Source organism: Bos javanicus, chromosome 8 (assembly GCF_032452875.1).
Source record: "Bos javanicus breed banteng chromosome 8, ARS-OSU_banteng_1.0, whole genome shotgun sequence".
Taxonomy (NCBI): Eukaryota; Metazoa; Chordata; class Mammalia; order Artiodactyla; family Bovidae; genus Bos; species Bos javanicus.
The window spans coordinates 75,977,715-75,990,140 of record NC_083875.1 but is presented as its reverse complement, the minus strand read 5'-3'; the positions used below and the strand labels follow the sequence as shown (position 1 = coordinate 75,990,140).

The 12,426-nt window shown below is 38.8% G+C and overlaps 1 protein-coding gene across 1 annotated transcript in view; it reads right to left on the bottom strand.

Annotated features, from left to right (window-relative positions):
- The window catches only part of UBE2R2 (ubiquitin conjugating enzyme E2 R2), a 97,226-nt gene that overhangs the window by 3,480 nt on the left and 81,320 nt on the right, over positions 1-12,426 (bottom strand). Inside the window, exon 4 of the mRNA XM_061425950.1 lies at positions 2,685-2,819. Coding sequence (XP_061281934.1) covers positions 2,685-2,819 — 135 coding nt within the window. The remainder of the gene's footprint in view (positions 1-2,684; positions 2,820-12,426) is intronic.

The following is a 12,426-nucleotide window of genomic DNA, read 5'->3' as shown; positions in this document are numbered from 1 at the left end:
CTCACATTTTTTTTCCAGTTGGTCTCACACTAAACCTAGAATGCAGGCCCCAACAACTCAATAATCCTCCTACTTGGAGTAAAATCCAAATATCTCATGTTAAATTCAAAGTCCTGCATGATCCACCTGCCTACCATTTCACTGCTTTCTCCAATTCCAAAACATTCAGACCACTCTGGGGTATTTTTTAGTACCTTCAAACACACCTAGTTTTTCTGTGTGGATCAGCTGTTCTGCCCTACACATATGAACTTTTGAACATATGTCATCTGTGAGGAGGCTTGTTCTGACAGAAAAGGAGCCATCTTGTCATTCCTTCATATTATCCTACTTCCTCACTTGTTCACCTTTCTGTCATTTTCTCCCCTGAATGTGAGCAAAGACCTTGTCTATCTTAGTTAATTCTGTTCCCTTGCTGCTTAGAGTGCAGTCTGTCATACACAGCTGTGTGACAAATACTGATTGTATGAATGCATGAAGGTTGTTTCCTTCAATAAGTATGAAAATTTGATCCCTCAACGGGTTAGAGAAACTGAACTTAAAACATCAAACCACTATTCTCCCCGTCTTCCTTTTAATTAGACTCCTCTCGGTTGATCTTGCTGCCTTGCATGCTGGTGTTGAGGCTTTCAGGCTTGAATCTGTCTTCTCACAATCTCCTCCTGGGACCACCTTATCCATTCCCATGGTTCTAACCCTTCATACTGACAGCACTCAAATCATCAGGGTCCAGCCTAGACTTCTCTCTCTTCTGAACCCTATTCCCTTCTCCGTGCTGATGGAATCCTAACGCGCAAGTCTTCATCTGTCTGGTCTGTCACTGTCCACCTCTGTGGCCAGTTTCTCCCATCTTTCTTCTCTCACCTCCTTACTTCAAAGTCCTAAATATTTTCAAATCTGTTTTCTCATTCTTGTTTGTCACTTCGTCAGTTTCGTCTTCATCTCTGCCTCCTCAGATCTCAGCTGGTCTCCTGGTCAATCACTTTCCTTTGGAACTCAAATAGGATTATCCTTTCACACACAGTCTTTAAGTGACACTCTGTCACCTCCTTCTGACTTCACTGTCTTTTAAGACCTGATGCTTTTCTTAATTTCCCATCAATTCTCAAATTAGAATTCACCATTCTCTTGACATGTCATGCTGTCATACACCTGTGTTTCAGTAAACATGTTTCTCCCTCTCTCTGAAAAATTCTTGGTTAAGACTCTCTCCTAGAAACATATTATACATTCCTTCCACTGTATCTTGTTTGTGTTTCTGTAGTTGCACTTATCCTATTACACAGTCATTTGTTTATTTACAAACAGAAGTATGAATTCCCTTAAGGAAAAAGACTATGCCTGACATCCAACCTTCCCATGAACATCAGACTTCCATCTGACAATTTTATGAAGAATTCCCATTTTCCAATCCTCAGTCCACTTCCACACTCAACTTCTTACTACTTACACTAGTTATCTTCAATCTTTGGTATAAACCAGTCACCTAAGTGGCTGGTAAAAACAAAATACAGATGCCCAGATTCTATCCTTGCAATTTCATTAAATGACTGTGGATTAGAGAGAGGGTCTGGAGGTGATTTACAGATAACTTATTCAACTGTCAGATGACATGCATTAAAAAAAAATCACATGGTATTGTGCCAACTAGATTTATAGAGAGGGACTTTTTAAATAAATTCTAGTGCTTACTAAAATTCATATACACAGAATGGGCTGGAACTGTCCCTGGGGCTCTACCAATCCTTAAGTACTGTTAGGAAAACCTTTTATTCTATGCAGGATATAACTAGAAATGAATGGCTGAGCCTAATACCATCTACCTTTTTATTTCCTTCTACAGATGGGAAAATTAAAGACCCTCAAAAGTTAACTGATAGGGGCTTCCCTGGTGGTCTAGCAGCTAAGACTTCACACTTTCAGTGCAGGGGACATGGGTTTGATCCCTGGTTTGGGAACTAAGATCCCACAGGCTGCAACTAAAGATCCCGCACGCCATAACTAAGACCCGGGGCAGCTACATAAATAAATAAATAACTATATATATAAAGTTAACTTATAAAAGGTCATGTGAGGCATGGCAGAGCTAGGAGTATACTCCAAGTCTCCTGATTCTTATTCCATTCTGTTAAATCATGTACTACAGTTGCTGATAACGATTGTAGGGTAAGGGAGTTAGGCGAGGATGATTCTTGGAAGACGCTGCTGTGGTTAAAAACGTCAATAATTTATAGGATTTCATTAATAAAAATTTGAAAACAAAAATATCTGGAATAGACATCTGGAATACCTTGGGTGTTTGCTACACTTAAAGGGCATGTTGAAAGCCTAGAACAGTGTCCCTGAACTGATCAGGAGGAAGAGTTTGCAAACTCGACTAGCCAGAACATGGAAGTTCTCACATGTACACCCATGGCAGATTCAAGTCAATGTATGGCAAAACCAATACGATATTGTAAAGTAAGAAAAAAAAAAAAAGAACATGGAAGTTCTGGAAATCAGATCTGCTGTTCTCTCAAAAGCCAGTATCATTAGGCTCAGGCACAAATCTCTTCCCAAACGATAAATCTAATTGGCAAACACAGAGTCGACATTTAAGTTCAATTTAAGCCCTTGGTTCCAGGATATACTTTGATTTTGTATGAAGACTTGAAGCAAACAGAAGACAAAACAAAACACCTTACCTAATGATTTCAGCATATTCTTTGTCTTTTCCTTTACTGTCCCTCCATTTCCTGAACATAACCGAAGCATCCACATTGGCTGGGGAGAAGGTGTTGGGCTCATTAAGCAATGAGATTACACTTAACAGGATAGTCCTAGAAACAGGAAAAAAGGGTCAGCTATGAATATTCACATTCACAGTATTCAAAAGTTTTTGTTTTGAATCTAAGACTATAATATTTAAGGCTTTAGGGGAGTATCAAAATTTTGTTTCCAGTATTGGTTAGACTAGGAATAAGTTGCTATCTAGAAGACAATGCAGAGGGAATCTGAGTTTAGCATGAAGGTTGGTTTGCAGGCCAAAACATGAATTCTGTAGAAGGTACTGTCTTAGCTGGCAACATGTTCCAATCTACAAAAATTGGACGTCTAGAAGCTTTTCAAATAACATTTTAAAAATGAAAAGTTTTCTTTTTTAAGGTTTAAAATTTTTTTTTATTGCAGTGTCTTATTTTTTAAATGCCATACAGTTTTTATATGAGTATGTGTATATATATATATATATATATTTTTAACTTTTACAATGATGTGCTGGTTTCTGCCATACAACAACGCAAATCAGCCATAATTATACTTACATTCCCTCCCTCCCTAGCTCCCTCTCCTCCCCCCATCTCCCCTTCTAGGTCATCTCAGAGGGCCACACTGGGCTTCCTGTGCTACACAGTAACTTCTCACCAGCTATCCACCTTACGCCTGATAGTATATATATGTTGATGCTAATTTCTCCATTAGTCTCACTCTCTCCCTCCCCTACTGTGTCTACAAGTCCACTCTCTACATCTGCGTCTCCATTCCTTCCCTGCAAATAGGTTCATCATTGTTTTTCTATATTCCATATATGTGTTAATGCTGTATTTGTTTTTTTTCTTTCTGACTTACTTCATTCTGTATAACAGGCTCTAGGTTATACCTCACTAGAACTGACTCAAATTCATTCTGTTATGACTGAATAATATTCCTTTGTATAGCTGTACCACAGTTTTGTTATCCATTCATCTGTCGATGGACATCTGTTGCTTCCGTGTCCTGGCTACTGTAAACAGAGCTGCTATCAACATTCGGGTACATGTGTCTTTTTCAGTTATGGTTTTCTCGGGATGGGGGGTGGGTATATACCCAGCAGGGGGGTTGCTGGGTCATATGGTAGATCTATTCCTAGTTTTTTAAGGAATCTCCAAACTGTTCTCCATAATGGCTGTATCATTTTATATTCCCACCAACAGTATAGGAGGTTCCCTCTTCTCTACATTCTCTCCAACATTTATTGTTTGTAAATTTTTGGATGATGGCCATTCTGACCGGTCTGAGGTGAGACCTCATTGTAGTTTTGATTTGCATTTCTCTAATAATTAGTGATGTTGAACATCTTTTCATATGTTTATTGGCCATCTACATATCTTCTTTGGAGAAATGTTTGGGTCTGCCCATTTTTTGATTGGGCTGTTTTCCTAATTGTTGAGCTGTATGAGCTGCTTATATATTCTGGAGATTAATCCTTTGTTAGTTATTTCATCTGCAATATGTTCTCCCATTCTTTTAATCTTGTTTACTGTTTCCTTTACTGTGCAAAAGCTTTTAAGTTTAATCAGGCCCCATTTGTTTATTTTTGTTTTTATTTCCGTTACTCTAGTTAAGAGCAAAAGGAAAAAGCAGAAGCAAAAAATACTTAGCTTGAAGGCAATCTTTTCACAGTAAAGGGTAAAAATGATGCTAGACTCCATATATCTAATTTGTATCATGGCTGCTTAGAAGATCTGAAAACCAGTATTACATACAATTGTATTTCTTTCCCATACTTGTAAGGGAAGCAAGTAAGAATTAAGCAGGAGAATGGAGAAAAAGCAACAGCCTTAACATGGAAGAACTAATTTCTTAATAATAGAAATCTTATTCAAAAATACTTACTAAGCACTTACTATTGTACCAGAGGCACTAAGTGAGATGCTGAATGTACAACTGTGAGAGAGTTAGATGCCATCCCTGATCTCTTAGGGCTCAGAAATTCTGTGAAAATTTTTCATCCACAGATAAAACTAGATACCTTTAATTACAGGGAATGAAGTTTCTGTTAGATAAAATAAACTCAGTAAGATCCAAAAATGTCTGAAATAGTTCTCATGCTTTTTTCTCCCCTAAAAGCTATGTGCATGAAGTTAAGAAACATGGGATGAAAAATTAAATTTCTCTACCTTTTCTCACTGGTGCGAGGTTACAGATTGTGTTGTTGCAAAATAGCCTTTTGCTCCTGACTCCAAGCAAAAAATAAAGGGAGGGAACCGGGCAATTAGATGTTTGATTTGATGAAACCTTCTCCTTAAAAGGGTAAAGAGTTTCTGTTACGTGATTATACAAGATTACCACAAAGGCACTTTCAAAGAAAACTTTCCCATCTAGTTAAAGTCAATTTATCACATATATTAATATGTCCCCGTTTCTATTAGGTTAACTCCTTGTTGTAACTCCCAAACCCATCCTTCCGGATTTCTTCAGTAGTTACAGTAAGAAGATTCAAAGAAACTCATCATTGCCAAAAATGGGAAATGGACTGACAATATCCTAGAAGCAAAAGAAAAATACGGGTAGAAAATTCTGTAAGGATTGTTTCAGAAGAAAACATATACAAAATCTGTTTAAAAAATAAGCAGAATAAGGACAAACTTTGGTATAGATTAATGGTCCTGATCAGTACTGTATCTTCACAACTTTCTGTGATGATGGAAACATATAATCTGTGTTATCCAATACAACAGTGGCTATTGGACAACACAGGTCCAGATGAATTATATTAACAGAATTAATATAGAATTAAAAAGGAGACTTTTCCCAGGAGTGTTCACCAAGTAGATTTTGTATATGTTGCAATGTAAATACCATATTGAAACACCAAATTGGAAAGTACAATTTAAAAAATGGTAAATCATCCATCTCTATGAAAAGAAAATCACTTCCAGTACCATAGACTCCCTAAATTGAAATCCATGATGCTTTCAGAAGCACCAGGCGCTAACTACAGTACACTGTGATAATATTTGTTAGTAACAGTTATTAATCCAGCATGTTTTCACTTCCTCCCTTTGTCTGGAGAGCAGAAATCATCTTTTTATTTTGGGTACATGGAATCCATGCCACTGGTTCAGATGGGGTTAATCTTCTTCATCTAGTACACCTTCAAACAACAACAACGCCACACCTTCATAAAAACAACCCACCCACAGCAGAAGACATACAACCAAGTGCTAGCAAAGGACTCAACACTAAGGAAGAATTCTGATGCAATTCCATTTGCAATATCCTATTCAAAGTTTCCCAACCAGTATGTTGTGACTGGGTTACAGAAAAGTTGTATGTGATTCCCCTTAGGCAGATGGGTGGGGAGGACCTGGGACAACCTGAGCCTCTGGAATGGTAACTTCTGGCCAAAGGAGCATCTTCAGTTTAATACACTGTGATCTACAAATAATAGAATTTCATTTTTCCTATGTACTGTGACTCAAAAAGGTTGGCAAGTATATTATACACACAGTTTAAGCTGTCCAGCACTTGTGCCACTAGCTCCCTTCCCTTTCAGTGGGTTGTAGAGAAGACGAGACCGGAGAACATCCTAGCCTACTCCTGAGAGACCCTTGTACGTGACGTGTGTCCTCTGAAGTGGATCCATAAATCTGGTCCCATGGCAAAGAAAACACTTTTCTATCCTTCGGAGGAAAGCAAATCCTTAACAAAGACCACTTTCCTATCCAAGAGCCTGCAGTAGATATGGCAGGTAGTTCTGAGGGTGGTTCCTCAGAGAAAGCACTTGTGAATCCTACTGCAAAGTCTAAGAGAACCCCCACCCACCCACAGAAAGCTCTCATTTGGTTCTTGAGAGAATACAAATTAAGGCACACTTTGTTTCTTCCACTGAGAAGAGGAGGCATGGTGCTGTGGGCCCCTAATCACAAACATGTGGCAGCATCAGGGGTCCCAACCCTCCCAACTTCATTTTTTGTTGACTAATGCCTACTTCTCCAAAACTTCCCAATTCTGTAAGGAACTCCCGTCCTCTAAACATCTGAGGACAGGGCTGTGGATCTCTTCTTCCAGAAAGTATGCCGGCTTCCTCTAAGAGGAGGAGACTACTGAGCTCTTAGTGGAAACTAGTTGGCTGATGCTCTGGATCCCTACAACTGTAGCACAGCACATTTTCCTTGCTTTCTCCTTTAGCCACTCTCACTACTCAACAGGTCTTGTTATATAAATCGACTTAGGCTTGCAAAGGTAACTGGAATTCCTTCTTCTTCCTCAGGTTACAAAAGCCTGCAAAACTTTTATCTTCTGAGTATGTTCACTGAGGTGCTAAATCAAAGACTAGTGCACGTGGTCATGAAGAAGTCCAAACACATGTGAACATGGAACCACTTTCAGATAACAGAGCCATTCAGCAGTCAAGACCCTACAACAGGCTGAAATGAACCTTTTGCTGCCTCCACTGCTGTCTTGCTACAGCCATAAACTCGATATGGAGCTTAGAATCCTGAGGCAGACAAGTGCTGACTTTAGATAATTTAGCAACAAGCAGATATCAACAATAACCTTTGGTACCTCATATCTTGCCTCTTGATATTTCAGTGCCATAAATAACCTATGAGAAATACATACAATTTACTACCTTAAGGAACTCCTTTGTCTTAAAACAAATAACACACTGACAAATGTGACGTGTTTCACATCAGGTAGTGCTTTTCTGACTTTTTGGAGTTCTGGGCATCACCAGGAGTTCCAGATGAGGTTCTACAAGTCATACAAAACACCATGACCTCTCTAGAAATACACAAACACCAAAACTCCCATTACTTGCCCACTCCAAGATCACTACATTGAAGAATCATCCAATAATGGAATGAAGAAACAAAAAGGTCCGAGAAGTTGACTAATGACTTCCAATGCAAATACCTTTTGGAGCAGTGGGTAACGATCAAGGGGACAATCTGAAGATAACTAAGTTTTGCCTGTAAAGCCTCTAAATAAGAAAGCATAAAGGCAAGGAAAGCAATCTCTGATGTGAAGTCCCAGTTCTAAACTGGGGCTCAGGTTATCTCAGGGTTCAGAGAGAAAAAATACTGATGCTGGTACCCAAAGTAGTTAAGGTAGTTTGAGTGCAAAGTAATACACAAGGAGTTGTTGCCCCCAAAGGATTGAATTAAATGAGAGACAGGCCCTTCTCTTCTTTCTTTTGGCCACGCTGCGTGGTTTGCAGGATCTTAGTTCCCTGACCAGGGATTAAACCCTGCTAAGGCATTGAAGTGCTGAGTCCTAACCAGTGGACCAACAGGGAACTCCCCAAACAGGCCTTCTTTTGGGTGAAAAAAAAAAAGTTTATAATATTTTAAGCTGAGACAAGGCAAATACAGTCTTTGTATATTTGCACAGTAGTAGAGGCAAAAAATTTGAATTGCTGTGGGCAACGGTAATAGGTTTTCCATCTAGGCAGCACAATGAGAAAAATCTTGTTTTGGGCTTTGAATCTGAAGAATGGGAAGGCTTCAGATTCTATGCTGTAGTTTTAATCCCCAGTACTTCAAACTATATGTGGAGCAGAGTCTCTAGAGAAGTAATCAAGTTAAAATAAGGTCCTCAGAACAGGTCTTAATTCAATATGACTAATGCCCTTAAAGAAGGGGCAATTAGGACACAGATATGAACAGAGGGAAGACCATGTGGAGATAAACTGAGGACAGAAGCCTCGGAAGAAACCAACCTTGCCAACACCTTCAGTTCAGTTCAGTGGCTCAGTCGTGTCCGACTCTTCGCGACCCCATGAATCGCAGCACGCCAGGCCTCCCTGTCCATCACCGACTCCCAGAGTTCACTAAGACTCACGTCCATCGAGTCAGTGATGTCATCCAGCCATCTCATCCTCTGTCGTCCCCTTCTCCTCCTGCCCCCAATCCCTCCCAGCATCAGAGTCTTTTTTTTTGCTTAATTTTCTTTCTTTTTTTTTTTAAATTTATTTTATTTTTTAACTTTACAATATTGTATTGGTTTTGCCATATATCAACATGAATCTGCCACAGGTATACACGTGTTCCCCATCCTGAACCCTCATTCCCTCCCTGTACCATCCCTCTGGGTCGTCCCAGTGTACCAGCCCCAAGCATCCAGTATCGTGCATCAAACCTGGACTGGCGAATTGTTTCAAATATGATATTATACATGTTTCAATGCCATTCTCCCAAATCATCCCACCCTCTTCCTCTCCCACAGAGTCCAAAAGACTGTTCTATACATCTGTGTCTCTTTTGCTGTCTTGTATACAGGGTTATTGTTACCATCTTTCTAAATTCCATATATATGCGTTAGTATACTGTATTGGTGTTTTTCTTTCTGGCTTACTTCACTCTGTATTTCATCCACCTCATTAGAACTGACTCAAATGCATTCTTTTTAATGGCTGAGTAATACTCCATTGTACATATGTACGACAGCTTTCTTATCCATTCATCTGCTGATGGACATCTAGTTTGCTTCCATGTCCTGGCTGTTATAAACAGTGCTGCGATGAACATTGGGGTACACGTGTCTCTTTCAATTCTGGGTTCCTCAGTGTGTATACCCAGCAGTGGGACTGCTGGGTCATAAGGCAGTTCTATTTCCAGTTTTTTAAGGAATCTCCACACTGTTCTCCATAGTGGTTGTACTGGTTTGCATTCCCACCAACAGTGTAAGAGGGTTCCCTTTTCTCTACACCCTCTCCAGCATTTATTGCTTGTAGACTTTTGGATCGCAGCCATTCTGACTGGCGTGAAATGGTACCTCATAGTGGTTCAGAGTCTTTTTCAATGAGTCAACTCTTCGCATGAGGTGGCCAAAGTATTGGAGTTTCAGCTTTCGCATCATTCCTTCCAAAAAACACCCAGGACCGATCTCTCCTTTAGAATGGACTGGTTGGATCTCCTTGCAGTCCAAGGGACTCTCCAGAGTCTTCTCCAACACCACAGTTCAAAAGCATCGATTCTTTGGCACTCAGCTTTCTTCACAGTCCAACTCTCACATCCATACATGACCACTGGAAAAACCATAGCCTTGACTAGAAGGACCTTTGTTGGCAGAGTAATGTCTCTGCTTTTGAATATGCTATCTAGGTTGGTCCTAACTTTCCTTCCAAGGAGTAAGTGTCTTTTAATTTCATGGCTGCAGTCACCATCTGCAGTGATTTTTGGAGCCCCCCAAAATAAAGTCTGTCACTGTTTCCCCATCTATTTCCCATGTAGTGATGGGACCAGATGCCATGATCTTAGTTTTCTGAATGTTGAGCTTTAAGCCAACTTTTTCACTCTCCTCTTTCATCAAGAGACTTTTTAGTTCCTCTTCACTTTCTGCCATAAGGGTGGTGCGTATCCAAAAGTGTGAAAAAATAAATTTCTACTGTTTAAGCCACAAAAAAAAAAAAAAAGAGAGAGAGAGAGAAAGAAGGCTTGCTTTCTCAAAGGGTGGGTGGGGTGGTATGGGAAGCATCCAATTCAACATTCAGCCTCCAAAAGCAAGAATCACTAACACCTCAGAACTCCTTCTTCTAGTCTAGGGTTAAAGCTAGTCCTGAAAAACAAGCACCAAAATCACTTAAAGAACAACTCTGCAGTTTTGGTCCAATTTTTCAACAAATCTTCCCAAATATTTGAATCCTTTTCTCGAAAAAGATGAGAAACAGGGTAGCCAAACTTTTCCACAGCAACCATAGAGTAATGCCAATAATATCCTCAAGGAAAGAAAGCATGATCCTGAAATCTTACATCTAGTCAAAATCTGTCATTTGAAATATAATGGCAAATACACTAGTACGCTCTAATATACACATATACACATGCACATAGTATTTTGCATGTGTGAGAATTCAGGGAATGAAATAAGGCTCCTAGGAGCAATCCCTTGAGAAATTACTAATGAACAAATTTCAGCCAATTAATAGACCAAAGGAAGTAAAATAATGAGCAGCAAATAGTGACCTGATCTAACAACAGGAATAAGAAATTTTAAAAACTGGGATTATGTCACATTATAGTACAGACTGTAAGTTTTATAACCCTGACAATACAGAAACAATAATACTTAAAAGCTATAAGGGGGAAGCAGAAGATTTCCTTTTCTTTTACATCCAAGTGTCAGTGTATTATTTGATGCTGAAAATTCAAGTAATAAAGTATGTATGAGCTAACGGTACAAAAACTCAGCTAACAGTGGTATGATGCTTAGGTACGAGGGGATGAGGCAGAAATATACTAATTTTCCTAATGATCCTAAAAGATCCTGTGTAAAGCAATGGTCTTGAAACTAATATACATGCGACCCTGGAGATAATATAAAATATCACGTCAGTTCTTTCCAGCTTCCCTTTTCAGGATTGCCCTTCACAAGAAATGCATATTTCCCAAACATCCCAAGTATTTCTATGGTGCTTTGCCTAGTGGGGATGAAACATCAGAAGTGCAAAACAAAGAGAAATTTACAAATAGAGATGTTTTTCCTTCCTCATAAATAATTTTGTTAAAAGCACAGAGTGATTTTTTTAAGAGTATTTTGCTATTGGTGGAGTATAATAAACTCAGTTATGTATAGATTGGGGCTGCTGGAATTACATCTTCACTAAAACAAACTCAGTAATTCCATCTCTGAATACTGTTGAGAAATGCTTCAACCCCAAGGGAGAATCCCATTAAAGCAAAGCAGAAAGTATAGGAAATGTGTAATGATTCTTTATTTCGTAGACATTATAAACTTATGGCAAGTCTTAATGCCTGATCTGAGAATTATTCATAGGCATGATGCTTGTCAAGGTGAGGTGTATCAACACATTTAGTTGAATTAAAAAGGGAAGCCATTTTTTTCTGATTAAGAAAATATACTTGCAAGATGTGGTGAAATCCAAAATATACCCATTTTTCCCAATCCTGTATATGGGATAGAACAAAGTACCTAAAAAGAAGTGAGTAACTAGCATAATCAAAAGTATCTCATATGTCTTGAACAGTCTTTTAGGTACACTCATTACAGAGAGTGGGAAGCAAATACATAACTTGAAGAAACAGGTAAGAGAGTCTTGCATATATCAGGAAGCTTCCAATTCTTTGCTTTTGACAAAAATGGAGATTCTAATTGAATTACTAGCTTCCAGATCATTAAAAAAGATTAACAAGTGGGAGAGCAGATTAATTTCTTATACAGAAGAACCTGAAATAACTTAAACAGATATCCCAGCCTCCTGGGGATATAATTCCCCACTCCTTAGTGTGGGCTGCACCTTTAACTTCCTTTATACAGAACAGAAAGTAGAAAATGAGGAATTTTACAGTGGAGAAATCCTAAAAACAAGTCTCAGCCAGGTGATGAATGTTACCATCAAGAGTGATAACAGTCATGCTGATAGTATGTACCCTTGATATGACATGATGAAAATGTACTTTACCTTAATTTCTCCCAACACTCATAACTCCAGTATAATAAGCAGAAAAAAGCATCAAACAAATCCCAGTTGGGGGACATTCTATAAAACACCCTTCAAAATTGCCAAGGTCATCAAAACCAAGGAAAAGTTGAAGAAACTGTTGCAGTTGTCTAAGAAGAAACATCTATTAAATGTAATGTGCTATCTATAATATGTAGGATCTTAGAGCAGAAAAAATGACATTAGGTAAAAATTAAGGAAACATGAAAGAATATGGACTT